This window comes from Idiotropiscis lumnitzeri, chromosome 3, assembly GCF_059441095.1.
Source record: "Idiotropiscis lumnitzeri isolate Australia: NSW breed Sydney's pygmy pipehorse chromosome 3, RoL_Ilum_1.0, whole genome shotgun sequence".
In the NCBI taxonomy this organism is placed as follows: Eukaryota; Metazoa; Chordata; class Actinopteri; order Syngnathiformes; family Syngnathidae; genus Idiotropiscis; species Idiotropiscis lumnitzeri.
The window spans coordinates 17,267,885-17,282,351 of record NC_142393.1 but is presented as its reverse complement, the minus strand read 5'-3'; the positions used below and the strand labels follow the sequence as shown (position 1 = coordinate 17,282,351).

At 40.1% G+C, this 14,467-nt stretch overlaps 2 protein-coding genes across 3 annotated transcripts; both read right to left on the bottom strand.

Moving 5' to 3' along the window:
* Window positions 1-221: 221 nt before the first annotated feature.
* On the bottom strand, window positions 222-11,555 carry slc26a6.1 (solute carrier family 26 member 6, tandem duplicate 1). The gene is given in 19 exon segments (XM_088290816.1): window positions 222-239; window positions 242-345; window positions 598-652; window positions 1,984-2,136; window positions 2,205-2,294; window positions 2,609-2,678; window positions 3,338-3,444; window positions 3,565-3,660; window positions 4,248-4,325; window positions 4,462-4,575; window positions 4,961-5,108; window positions 5,472-5,554; window positions 5,885-6,037; window positions 7,259-7,423; window positions 7,662-7,795; window positions 8,120-8,230; window positions 10,009-10,148; window positions 10,238-10,365; window positions 10,797-11,555. Coding segments are annotated over 18 exon segments (1,947 nt in total). The 5' UTR covers window positions 10,797-11,555.
* A 156-nt stretch (window positions 11,556-11,711) lies between these two features.
* On the bottom strand, window positions 11,712-14,394 carry LOC148340169 (uncharacterized). Of its 2 annotated transcripts, none has more exons than XM_088290819.1 (4): window positions 14,228-14,394; window positions 12,895-12,955; window positions 12,537-12,767; window positions 11,712-12,386 (listed from the first exon to the last, which is right to left on the bottom strand). In XM_088290819.1, the coding sequence occupies exons 2-4, from the start codon at window positions 12,941-12,943 to the stop codon at window positions 12,169-12,171; spliced, it is 498 nt and encodes a 165-aa protein (XP_088146945.1). In that variant the 5' UTR covers window positions 12,944-12,955; window positions 14,228-14,394; the 3' UTR covers window positions 11,712-12,168. The 2 variants fall into 2 exon arrangements, with proteins under 2 accessions (XP_088146945.1, XP_088146944.1); XM_088290818.1 differs by having other exon boundaries at window positions 14,233-14,394.
* Window positions 14,395-14,467: the final 73 nt, after the last annotated feature.

Here is a 14,467-nt window from a genome sequence, read left to right as displayed (position 1 = left end):
AACTATAGTTTTCATTTTGTCGCGTCACTAAAACTTTAGTTTGTAAAAAGCTGTGTGTTAAGTATTCAAAAACACAATGACAGAACACCGCTACTGCCAACTGGCATGTTTAGGACAGTGTCATCTTTTTCAGGGCAATCATGCAGGCTGATATTTTTCTATAATACAAAAAAAAGGACTTTTAGTGCAAAAAGATGTGGGGATTTAGAATGAAACATACCTCAAGAAGCACAGGCGGGGAGCTGACACAATGACGGATGGCATGATGGACTGATGGAAAAATGGAGGAGCTGGGCAGGCTGTTGGGTATGCAGCCCTGATATCGAAGCTGAGATATCAGGCTCTCTATTGACACATAATATATCTCAGATTTTATTTCTTCACATATGTAATTCAGTCATGCAATATAAAACTTAAAGAAATAATTATAATAAGTATATATATATATATATATATATATTTGTGTGTGACACCAATGGCCCCTATCCAGGGGGAAAAGAAACATGTAGGCGTCTGCCACTTCTTAATGCCCAAATTGGGTATGTATAAAAAATAAATAAATAAAAAAACATTTTAAAAACATGCATTAAAACTGACCCGGGCACGAAGCCAGAAAAACACGGAGACTCTGGGCTTCAGAGTTCTCCACAAGCTGTGGGACACACACATAAGAGCACAAGCCTTGAGAGGATGCCGTGACTAGATTTTCTTACCCGATGCTTGTCAGGTTATTTGTGTACATGTTTTTGCTTATCACTGAGGTCAAAGATGTGATAAAAGTTGTAACATTAAGATTGGTTAGTGATTCATCAAAAGCTGTGAAACGCAAGACAATGTGCAATCAGCAGGGTGTGTATCATATTATCATGATCACATGACCGTTGAACAGTTTAGCCTCACTCATAAGAGATGAGTATTTAAAGGGATTTTCTGAAAGGCGGGGGGGAAACAATATAGTGCTGCACTTAAATGTGCAACTAACTTGGCTACCACTCATTATCAAATTGAAACGAACAAACTCTTCATATTTTGAAGTTGTTGCCTGCCACTTGGTTTTCAAAATTTGACTGTCGAAAATGACAAGCTTTTACGGCAAATACCTGGCGTGCTGTTTATATCTGAATGAAATATGACTTGCGGATTATTTTGATTCCATGCGATCAATTTACAACCAGTCCAGCATCGCCCACACGCTGCTCACCAATGACCCTGAACAGGGTAAATGGTAAGAAATAATTTCATGAGAAAATAAATGTTAATCGTACCTGCATATGAGGATATACTGACTACATAACTTGACAGTACTCACCATCAAGGTGGAGGTAGGAGACAATGGATTTTGTTGTAAATCGATTTTTTACATTTTTACTTAATTATTTTTTAACATTAACCTTCGGCTGACTGATCACTGATTTACAATTATGCTCAATCAAAGTTGAGGAATTCAGACATAAAGTGGAGGAGAAAAATGTGACTTAGTCTTAGATTTTATTCCGAGAACAATTTACGGCTTGTACTCGTACAATTAAAAGGTGCATAAAAAGTCACCTGTAAAGTCAGACAAAAAATGCAGCTTGAAATTACATTCTTTAAAACACATTTCATTAAAATTTCACTTTACCATTGTAGTGGTCTGATGAAAATTCAACAATTTTGATGTTTTTGATGCATATGTCTATGCTGAATAAAAAAAAAATTAAAGAAAAGAAAAAAAAATAGTTATTGCGTCAATCAAATGATGAAAATGCAATCAATTGCTTCTAATGGCCCCTAATTAAATTGGATACATTTTACTCATGCTCCACCGCTCATAAATAAGTGTTTGACAAATTTCAAGTCTACGAAGAACGCATTTTCGTTATCAATTGTGAAAACATGCGTGTTGCTTTGTTGCAAATTGAGTTTTACCCCAAAAGGCTGAGTTCCATTGCATCATTTTGACTCCACTGTGATTTGACAAGATAAAAAAATGGAAAGAATTACCTTGCAAAGCGCTCTCATGGCTACGCTGTCCATAAAGCTGACCGGGCTGAGATCCAGAATCAAGGAGTGGCTGAGTGTTGACAACTGGGCAGAGGAGGACGACAAGGACGTTTGGACTCCTGCTGGCTTCTCCTTCTGAGCACGACTCACGATCTGCAATAAAGAAGGCAAGAGTTGGAAACAATTCCACAACAATGTGTTGGTTTGTGTGTGCTTTCCACCTGTGTGATCTCAGTGAAGACCAGTTCAGAGTTAGCAAAATAAACTGGATTGGGACAAAGGATTACGGTAACTCCTGGAATCATCTTGGCCTGTGAAAAACACACACAATCACAAAAGAAGACTTTTCTTGCTTAAAACAAGGGATGCAACCTTGATCCAACATACAGTACCATCCCTTACTATAATTTATGTGCCCACATGTTGACCCTCATATTATTTTAGCTTGTCATAACCATTTATAGGATTTCCATCCCTTGGTTTAGATTTGATTTTCTAGATTAGCTCAAACGATATGCAGTGAAGCGTACAACAAAAGCAACACATTTTTCTGTATTAGTAAAACTGCTGCTAGATAAAATTAAAAGGTCAATAAAAAAGAGGTATTAAAAAACTGTGAAAACACCTCAGTGAAGAGTTGCACATCTCTGTAACAATCTGTACCAGGAATTTGACCTAACACAGCAGTGGAGGAGCTGGAAGATAAGGACACAAGCGAGAAATATTCTTGGCAACATGGCAGACGACTGCGCACTTAATTGGGGAGAGAAGCTAAAAAGGCAAACAGATACCACTTCTATGAATCATCTCTATTACTATGTGAGAGTGAAGTATAAAAGATCTATTATAGTTAGGCGAAATGGAAAATAATATTTAAATCATAAATTAAAATGTGAAGTGGATTTAGGTTGTTTTACTGCCACCATACAGTGTTCGTATCACGTCAAGATCCTTTCCGGTGGTCAGTTGAATCCACGTTATGGCTTTCAAGATACTGTGTGTAAAATACAATTGCCATCTAGTGGTGAACTAATACAATGCAACGACCACATTTCAAAGCGCATGTATTTTCAAGCACGTGCGCCACAGTGCCTCAGAGAGAACACACTTTGCAAGCTTGCTTGCAAGCAGAATAGCATCACAAACGCCTTATAATATTCCCTCAAGTAAATGCATTGCACTTGTTACAAACATATAAGTAAATAAACAAACAAACTAATATATAAACTTATTTCATATTAATAGTGGGATTCTAAATTGAATTAACACACTGTGCCTTTAAATGTAGGTCCCACTTAAGATCACATCAAGAGTTCTCTGCCGCTTAAGTGGTAGAGAAAAAAAATGCACCAACCGTTGTGTTCTATAAATGAGCACAAGCAGAGAGAAGGCGATGGCCACTGCCAGACCCAGGTCCAGGTTTAGAACTAGAGTTGAAATCAGTGATGCCACCCACACAAGCTTCATTAGAGGGAAACCAGAGCAGAGGTCAAAAGGGTCATGGTCAAGAAGGCAAGAGTAAGAAGCAAAATGATAATCAAGTTCAGTGTATGAATGAATGAGCGTTTGTGTGTACACTACCAGGTCATGTCGATCAGACTTCCATAACAAAGGCACATCTTTAAACTGAGCTAGCAACCCCTGCAGGTTCACCACAATGATCACTGCCAACACTGCCTGAAACACACAGCATGTTTTCATTTATTCATTCCTAGATACGAGGCTGACAAACAGCGACAGTCAAACATGGACATTGTGACGTGATAATTTCATCCATTGATTTTTTTTTTTTACCACTTATTGTGTTCATAGTTATGAGGTGGGCGAATGCTCTCAGAACGGACACGTTTGGTGGAGATGTGAGTTATTTGAATACATGACTAAATTTCCTTATATGATTAATAAATGTTTTTAGCTATATGGTGACTGGTGAGCATCCCAGTTTGAGGTTTTTTTTTTTTTTTATCTGACATGGAGCTATTTGTACTGGTAGTGGGAAGAAGCCAAAGTAAGTAAGTAAGTAAATAAATAAATAAATTTATATATATATATATATATATATATATATATAATTATTTTTATTATTTATATTTACAGCGGAGAGTGTACACTGAGTATCATGACAATGAAGGGCATTCTGATCTTCTGATCCTGATCGAAACATGCATGTCATTTTCAACAAAGCCAGAATGTGTATGCGTGACTGCAAGAAATTCTTTTTCAGGAATAGAAACGGTGACAACAATATTACAAGTAGACTTTACCTTTGGCAGCTGCTCAAAGAGATGACCAATCTTCAGCAAGACGGTTAAAATCATCAGGGCTGACACCAAGCCTGACATCTGACCGGTAAAACCAAAGTGCAAATGAACAAGGACAACTTACAGAAAAGAAAAATCTGTATTGCAATCAAAATGACTGAAGCTAGAATGCATCATGGTGCCCTTTCAACAGAAGAGTCATTCAGGTGAACAATACCTGTGATTTGACACCGATGCTTTCTTGAACCATACTGCGTGAGAAGGAGCAACTGACAGCAAAACACTGGAACGTGGCTCCGATAGCGTTACACAAACCCAGAGCCAGCAGGTCCTAAGAAGGGAGGAACAAAGATGGTTTCTTTCAAAAATATTGGTGCAGGTCAGAAGAGGGTTTCAAGTGATGTTGGAAAACTACTGTGGCGCTGAGTTTAGATATCAACTTGGCCAGAAGTCTTCTATTTGAGTCAGTATGGTGTCAATAGAAGAGACCAGTCTGCAATTTAATTTATTTATTTTAATTTATTTATTACAAAATACCAAAATGACTTGGTGCAACTAAATCTTGATAACAATATAATGCATCTTGCATAACAGTAAAACTACACTTGGATCAAATTTTGATATTGCTGTTGTCCCTTGAAACTAATTATCCAAAACGTAATGTAAAGGAATAAGACTGTTACATTTTTTGAAGAGCGGTGATAGGAGCACTGTACCTGACTGGAGTCAAAGTGGTAACCATGTTTGTGGGCAAACATTGAGCCCATGGATGAGAGGAAGCTAAAACCCACCAGGGCAACAGACAGAGCCGGAATGAACAGTTCCCTGACCATGGAAAGAGAGGGCATGATGGGTGGCGACAGGCTGCAGAAGTGGAACGATAACAGACAACACCCACTGAATGAGAATTTAATTCAATATATAAGTGAAACAATTCCATATTATCACTGACCTCAGTACTCCATGAATAAAGGTATCTGTCCCAGGAAATTGGCAACGTTGCTATATACATTGAATGTGTAAATTAATTCCAAACAACAACAGTACTAAATGTGACAAGACTAAAATGAGGAGCTTGACATTATGATAACAATATAGGAAACGTGTCAGTCAACATCCAGCCTCTATTCAAGATTGTGTAATTCATGGCAATTCAAAATAAAAACAGAAGATAAATAAATAAATACATATAAAATAAAACAAAATAAAAAAGATTATACCACTGACCCAGAGGGAATGTCTCCGACCACCTGGACTCTGTGTTGTCCAGCCAGGTTCATCTGCACCGAGACCACGGTGCCCAGGACAATCTGTGGGCCAGAAAAGATTTGATTTAACACACACACACACACACACACCCGCACACTTGTTTTTACAATCACGTACTGTTCAAATGAGTTTAACTTGAGGTACAAGCCCCAACACCGCAGCGTTGTAGAACTACATTGCTTATCACGAGTAAAACACACCAAGGCTTGTGAACAGTCAACTTATTTGACTTTATATTAGTACCAAATGATGTGAGTGCTGTACTACATTAGTTTTATAAAGTAAGCACATCAATCAAAATACATCTTAAAATGCACTGTAGTAATATAATGAATTCATCAGTTTGACATTTATTCAATGGGTGTTCTCACCAGTATAACTTCCCAAGGTATGGCCACTGGCAGCTTGCTTTTAAACTGTTTATTCAGCATTTTGCCCCCAATGAGTATCACCATCGAAACCGCAGTGACTGACAGAGTTCCTGGTATCACATTGGTCATACCACACAGGACATCATATAAAGTCTGGGAAAGGAGGACATAAATTAAATATGCTTTTATGAAACTTTCCATTCAAGGGTAACATATTGAAAAGCCATACCTATAGCAATCACTTTCTGTATGGATTTTATCATTAATACAAAGAAGTAATTTCACAGCGCCGAAAAGGACTGTTCTCGCAATTACGGTGCCATTTTCAAGTAATTCCATTTTGTGTTTTCCTTGTTTGCCCTCCAGTGACCATCAAGGAAACAGCATGATTGAAGGGGTAATATGCAGCTGAGGAAAAAGTAAGGATTACTTGAAGTCTTCATAAACTGGTCATAAATTGTGATCTGATTGGAATAGAAGCCAAAACAAATGTTTTGGGGACACAGTGGAGGCAGTTACGTTGCATGAAGCGGAAGCACCAAGAAGGTCTTCCCGCAAAGTCCTTTCTATTCATCGCCTTGGCAACGACCGGAGCGTGGAGACTTCCTGCAACTGCGCTGTTGACAAGACTCTCCCGCTGCACGTTGTTTAAACAGCCACTGGCGAACTCATTCTTCTAGCTGTGGGCATTTAAGCTTTCAGGTCTTTTTTTGTTTGTATTCTTCAACACATTAAAATTAGTGTTCCGCTTTTTGCCAGTCCCTAACAAGTTTCTCATTCACTCCAAACTTTCTCTCTGCTTTTTTCTCGATTGCAGTTTTCAGATGCATATTTCACTACTTGCAGCTTTGTAGTCTGTAGAACATGATTCTCTTGAGGGGCATTTATGTCCAATCCTTCTCACTTGTCTGCATAAGTCTAGAGTGCCCTCTTGTGGTTGTCAGTGAATTTGTTTTTTTCATGTATAAATTGCTCTAGAGTATAAATTGGAGGACAAGCCAACCTATGAAAAAAAACTGTGATTTATAGTCCGGGAAATATGGTAGCACCACTTATCCGGATTTGGACTAAAATGGGAATTGTGCCACCTCTTTACAAACTTTTGCAGACTTAGATTTTATTGCATTCTGCCACCTACCCAGACAGATAATGGGAATAATAAAAGGCGATGAGCCTTTTGTGAGAATTGCAATAAGGTGAATTGTGTGGGTCCTGGGACATAAGGTCAGATTGTAAACAAAAGTTGCCACTGCTCCCAGTCGTACAAAACAGAGAACATGTGTGTGTGTGTGTGTGTGTGTGTTTGTGTGTGCGTGGGAATGCGTGTGAGGGTACGTTTGTGTGTGTGTGTGTTTGCATCTTACTACAACCAACCCAAGCGGAGGCCATCAGTCCCGTGTGTCTCTGTGCAAATATTCCAGTCATGAGGGGCAGCTGCAGGGCAACCACATGCAGGCCAGCACCTGTTGTGTAGCCTCTGATGAGAGGATCGGACAACCAACGGCACACAGCCCCGCAGCGCAGCAGATACAGCAGGAGCTGGATGAGTACACACACGCGCACATTTGCACTGTTAGCGGTTTTCAAACCTGGAATTATCATAATCTTAGCTGTGGATCTCTTACGAAAGAATATTACTTTCAAGTATATGACAAGTTTTGAAGTGTGTACTTCTATACGCCATCTGACTATTAAATATGTGTAAAGAATTTCCCAAAACAAATATAGAAAAATATATGATAATGCACAGTCAATCTGTATGTGTGAGTATGTGTACCTGTATGAGACCACAGAGCAAGGTAAGTTGGACAGCTATGTTTACTTTAGCTGTCACCATATCAGCACCATCGTTAGGCAACTCCACAATGGCAGGGACAGACCCAATCATAATGGCCAGGACAGCAAAAGTTCCTGTAACAAAAAGGCACCCTTTGCTCAGGTGAGTTTAAAAGTTACATGATTAATTTGGCGTAGTTTCATATTTATGTGCCTCCATTGTCAAATGTTGCATACTTTTCGGTTCTGCTGACTTGATGACATCACATCTATGCACACCATCCAGGCAGGATGGTGATGAAAAGATAAGTCTGGTCATGGTTTACCGTTCCAAATTTCTAAACGTATCCATCCAAATAATCATTTTCACATATTTCCAGAGAGTTATACATCTGGAGCAGCGAATGGAACCTAGGGGATATATAATTAGCTGGCATTTTGTTTGTTTGTTCCAGTCACCTAAGGAGAGATGCCTCGAAGTGCCGAATATGAAGTAGATGATCAGCGGGTAGAGAGACGTGTAGAGGCCAAACACTGGAGGAACACCGACCAACATGGCATTGGCCATACCTGCGTAGAACAGAGAAGTTGACGTGACAGATGCAACATGTCTCCACTCAGAAATGTGAAAATTAAAGTTACATTTACCAGAGTGAACTGAAAATTGACTGACACAGCACTCAAAAGGAACATGTGTTGATATAAACTAGGGCTGGGCGATAAACCGAAAATTTACCGTTACCGAAATGTATTACAGTGACCGACATAATTTTGCCCTTGTCTGTAAATTCGGTGTCAAAAAAAAAAAAAAAAAAAAAATAAGTATTTTCTGTCTGCGGCGATGTTCATGCCTCTTTAAGACGGCTACGGCGCTTCTAGTCACGTGACTCATGCGCAGTAGAAGAATGTAAACAGAAGACGTGTTCGTTGCTGGCGATTCAAATCCTGACGCGGCTGACACGGCTGCAGACGAAGTAACGTTAGTTGAAATTGTTCCTGTCGCGCTTGTCCCGAAAAGAAATTCGACATCTGTCGTTTGGAAATGTTTTGGGTTCCATAAAAACGATGTTTGAGCAAAAGAACATGAACCACAAAGTGCGTCGTAAGCACCTGAAACAGCGCGTCCAACCTTTTCTGTTTCACCACCCACAACACAACCATGCTGTTGACTTGGAGCTTGTGCTAAAAGTTCAAAGTGAAAGCAAGGTTCGACAAGTGACAACAGCCCATAACGGAGGCGACACCATACGAGAGAACGTCTCAGAGGTGGACGCGATAGCCGAGCACATAGCTAAAGATAGAGCTCCTCTAGTAACAGTGGAGCGCACAGGATTTAAACGCTTCATGAACGTAGCCGACAAGAGATACTTCCCGATATGGACAACATCGGGACGGGAGCGGAGACATGTCGAGCATTTTGCATCCACATCCGACTTGTGGTCGAGTCGCAACATGGATCCCTGTTTGAGCCTGACTGTGCGGTACATAGACGACAAGTGGCGACCGCGCACCAGAGTACTCGAGACTGCACATTTTCCTGATGAAGCACACGCGTTTATTTGGCATTGGCATTCCATTGACATTTATTTCATTTTATTTAGCATTTTGTTTACAGGCGACTAGCTCCTTTGCACGTGGCATTATTTATATTGTTTACAAGATACTTTTACACAAATCTAGGCCTTTGCAAATGGCATTGCAGCATCTCAGCACAATATATTTGCAGAAAAAGATTTTGTGAGAGGTACCCTTTTTCTCCTGTTCTTTGTGACATTGTTCAAGCCATGCAAAGCAAGCTATTTTGAATGTTTATGCATTCCCTGCATTTATTTTGATTTTGGTCCTCAGGGGGAATTTATCGCGCATTTATCGTTATCGAGGTAAAAGTGCCCAATTTATCGCGATATTGATTTTAGGTCATATCGCCCAGCCCTAATATAAACCCAGTCATTACACGGCATACAAAGTTCAAAATCAGTATGCTTTCTTCAGGTTGGAATATGGCAAAAATCCATCCATCCAATGCCGGGCCATCCCTTAATTTTACTGCTGAATTCTATTCCAGATGTCAGAGCAAAGGGCTCTACTACACCCTATATTGGTTGTCAATCAAAGGGCACAAAAAGAGACAGAAAAGCACTCACACTCATAGTCACAAAACGAATACGAAAAGTGATGTCCCAATCATGATATTGTTTTTGTTTGGCAGCCAAGTCTGAGTCTGAGTCTTTGGTTTTAAGTATCTGCTGAGAATGTGGAACCTTAGAAGTGTGACGCAAAAGCGCTAACCACCAGTGTGTCGTGTTTACATGTTCTTTAATGTCAGTTTCTCATTTAACGCTGCTCACCCTGCGGCAGATGCATGACGCCCACGCTAAGCCCTGACACAAGGTCTCCCACTGCACTTTCTCTGATGGAGTAGTGAGGCAGCCATGACAGGATGGGAAAAAAGCTCAGCAGAGTCCTCTTTAACCTGGATGCTGAACACCTGAATACAGTGCGAACCCACACACGTAGATGTTTAGATGTTGCCCTAGAGTTGAGAGCAGGCAGCAAACGTGTCCTTCTTTGACTTACCGGCATTGCATCTTGATCCTCTCCAAGAAGGACATGGATGTGTTTACTCGCTGCCCAATGGCCTCCAGCTGGGCCTCATCAAGATAAGGCCTGTTGTCAGCATGGCTATTTTGCTCAATGCCATCCATCTAAAAAAAGAGAAGTTTAGGGATTACTAGTAAACCAGAGGACTTTCACTTTTTAAACTGAATGTGCCGTCACTGAATCCGACGCACTTTTCTGCCTGTGAGAGGCCACACAACTGAGTTGGGAGGTTTTGCAGCTCAAGCCAATGAGGGAGAAAGGATGACCTATTTCAGTGATAGCGGTATCTGCAACAATTCACATGCCAAAGTGAGAGCGGGGAGTAAAGCACACGTGAGTCCAGGAGGGTGGGCTAGAGTCTTGAACTATGGACATTGCACAGCTTTTAGAAAGCCCTCCTGTCCTCCCCCACCACCTCCGTTCTCCTGCTTTGAATGCTTCTATTATGGTTAGTGTGGAAACGAATGAAAAGTTGCACTTTAGTTAGCTAACTAATGAATGCAATATTTTTAAAAATGACGGGTTCCAAGCGCACCTTTTTGAAATGATGTCATCTGTGCCGCCCCCTCTGAAAAAACGACAACGCAGCTATACAATGAAACGTAAAGTAAACGTAGATTAAAAATACAAAACAAACAAAGCACATCGGGATTGACAAAGAAAATGGGACAACTACATTCCTACAAATTCCCCATGCGCAAGAATAATCTGTACCGTTACACATCGGATATAAATACTATAAATGCAAAGTGAATCGAAAGTAAGCGAAATTACTCCGCCTCTTTCGACATCCAAAACAACATTTAGGATGGTGACGTGTCATGGGGGCGAGTCATCCTCGCTTGGCAAGCCCAGCTGGGTATCATTCGAAACAAACCAAGTAGATCTGGCCGGAAGTGGTGGTGGTATCATTTGTAAATAAAAGTATATACACTCTCAGATAAATTTGTAAGACGCGAATTGACGGCGCTTACTATCAGCACGTTTTTTTATTCCCTTCTCACGACGATGAGGCAGTGTAACCTCATCACTGCTAATTTATGCCATAAAATAGTGAGTCATAAAACAAACTCTGAGAGCCAGTTAGAAAAAATGCATTATCGGCGCTCACTACCAATCAAATTCGTTTATTTGCTGTGACGTATATCTTATGCGCAACTTCACTCTTTGGCGGCGGAAGTCCATCAACATTCAAAGTGGCGCTAGAGACTAAGAGACGACTTTTTAAACATTATTCCGCATTATATCCATCGCCGATACAGCGATGAGTAGTCTGGATTTTCTGGCTGGAGTTGTCTGGGGATTAAAAATAATAATAATAATAAACTCAACTTCTTCCTTATCTGTTCGTGGCAAGTTGCGTGCCCTTGCACGGAAGGGAAAAAGCCATTTACCGGAATTATTAGTTCCTAACATTATCTTCTAGTCGTGAGAAGCAGAGGAGTTTGGGTGGGTTGGGATACGTCTTTATTTGGGACGAAAAAAACAAATCCAACTGGACTAGCCACTCAATACATGGTGGTGCTCACGGGTCAGTCAGGAAAATGTATTTACCACGTAATCAAACATAAAAGCTTACCATTCGCAACAATCAAGATCAATGCTGGCAAGTCAACTGCCGCCACACCATACATGGTCACGGTACCACATCAAATATCACCCAGCGTCAACTAAATAAAACATACTGGCAACAACAAACAACCAAAACAAGAATTAAATAAATAAAATCAAAAGATGAAAATGTACTTCTCCCTCCATCATTTATTTGTCTATCCCGGTAATTTAGTTTATTAACTGATCAATCCAAAAACACACATAAATAGAGCGTGAATATTCTTATTTCATAAATAAGGTTGATTCAGAAAGCGTTAACACCCTTTTGTTTTGCGGTTATTTTTTGGGGGGACTTAGTAGTGTGTCTGTCTCAAAAGCTGCATAAGGTTTCTCATGCGTTCAGGACGCCATCGAGGTGACTGGTGCAGAGGAAGCTCAAAGAAAGAGAAGGTGAAGCTGCGAGAGAAGCTGAGGTTGGTGATTGGGCGCATTGGAGGGAGGCGGGGTGGGCGAGGCGTCACCGACTGAGCCCACATCTTCTGTGGTGTAATTAATTCTTTGCATCCTTTATCTAAAAAAGAGAGATAGATAACCAGTAGCAATTTAAGTTTACATACACCGTATAGTCAAGCTAGTACTATAATACTCGAATTAAAATTACCATAAGTGATTTCTTAAAGGAAAACGTGGGTTAGACTTTAACAAAAATGACCACTCGTACCTTGCAAGCTGAAACTCAAGGTTAACTCTTCATTCTGATTCCCACGATAAGGGCTCGATGGAGGCGGAGGCGGTTTTGGAGAAGGGGCTCCATGAATGGACATGAAAGAGGAGTCGGAGAGTAGAAGGGCTCTCCAGGGTGTTATTGTGGAGTCAGAGAGGAGAGGAAGTGGTTCATCATGGCCAGAGGGCCTCTGCTGACGGCTGCGGTTTCTGCGTTTGATACGCTTGACTGTGAAATGGAAACGGGTCTGACTCAGGTCATTCCAAAAGTAACTGGATGATTTTCTCACATAATTCCCAGTGTAGTTTTCACTATTACAAAAAAAAAAAAAACATCTGTGTTAAGTGTGGCTCACCTGTTTTATCTCCAGATGAACCAATTTGAGGGAGGCGTTCACGTGGCATCGCCAAGACGGACTGCAATTGACACTACATTAGCGATGTTAGCATGCTGTCAGTTTGCATTTGCATTAATAAACACAAAGCGCCCCAAAAAATGTGGAATTGCACACCATATTTCTTTAAATGTGGCTGGGGAGTGTTTATTCGCACCAAATGATTTTTTGTTTTAAAGAATTGTTTAGTCTAGTGATTCCCAACCAGTGTGCACAGTGTAGTGTGACAGATAATCAGATGTACCGTGGGAAATTATACAACTCAATTGCTCCAAAAAATGATTCTAGATGCACAAATCTGTTCATCTGCATAAAATGCCATGTTGACATCTAGTTGTGTCTGTCTGTGTGTGAAAGCATTTTTTTTTTTTTTAAATCTAATGGAGTAATTATGACCCCATAGTGGCAAATGTAACATTCCTTTTCATTAAACAGACCAATTTAAGTGTTCTTGCAGAGATTTGTGGAGTATGTTTATGGGTATGTTTGTTGATGGATACATGGTACGTTCACTCAAGATTCTAAATCGTTCCCGTGTGTGAATGGTGGTATAGGCTCCAGCTCACCAGGAAAAATCATTTTCGTTTTTCTGTGTCTGATATTTACATTTGTATCCAAAAGTGGGGAAACAACGCAAAGGGCAACTACTTTGTCATGGGACTGTATCTATGGCAGTAACACTTTGCGTGAGTTCCCCCCCCCACCCCAAAAAAAATCCCCCTTCGTAACTGTGCACTTGCTGAAATGAATTTGACAGGATTGCTTTATGTTCCAACTAAAAATGGATTTTACAGAGTAAGTAAAATTGTGAATACATTGAAATTACATCATAATTAAGTGTACAAATTTTTTTCATGTAAAATACCGGACTTGGCTAAATAACTCGTGGGAAGTCAATGCTAATTGTACAGTGATATTCCTATTCAGGTTCACACTTGCTGCACGGCCACCACGCTCATTTTGTTTAATGTTCATTCTATTAATTACACTAATCAACATCTTCCTTTAACAACTAATCAAAGGAAACTTCTGAAAGTAAATTTGTTGTGCTGATTCTGAATCGGCCCTTATTTTTAATCTAGGACATCAGTTTTTCCTAATAAAAATATAGTAATACTTATTGTTACATTCACCGCCAGGTGTAATTACATTCAAAACGTCAAGTCTATAAATAATTGCAATGCACGATAAAATCCACCTGTTTCGAGCGTTTATAGATCAAATTTAAAAACAAACAAAAAAAAACATGAAAACGAAAATATCCCAAAAGCCTGCATAAAAAAGTAAAGCTCACCTCACCTTCACCGTCTCAGCAGGGCAGCAATGCTTTCACACAGCTGGCGCCTCTTTTTGCAAAAGAGCTTCACTTGCGCATGCACCTGTTTACCTCTTCCTTGGCATCTTCAGGGACGTGACCTTTTTCACAACCCAAATCCCCCCTTCTGTGATGACAGGTTGTGAGATGGGCGCTAGACAAAAGGGCAACATGAGACGATGTTACCACATTAAAATATTAATGCTCCATTCAGTTGGA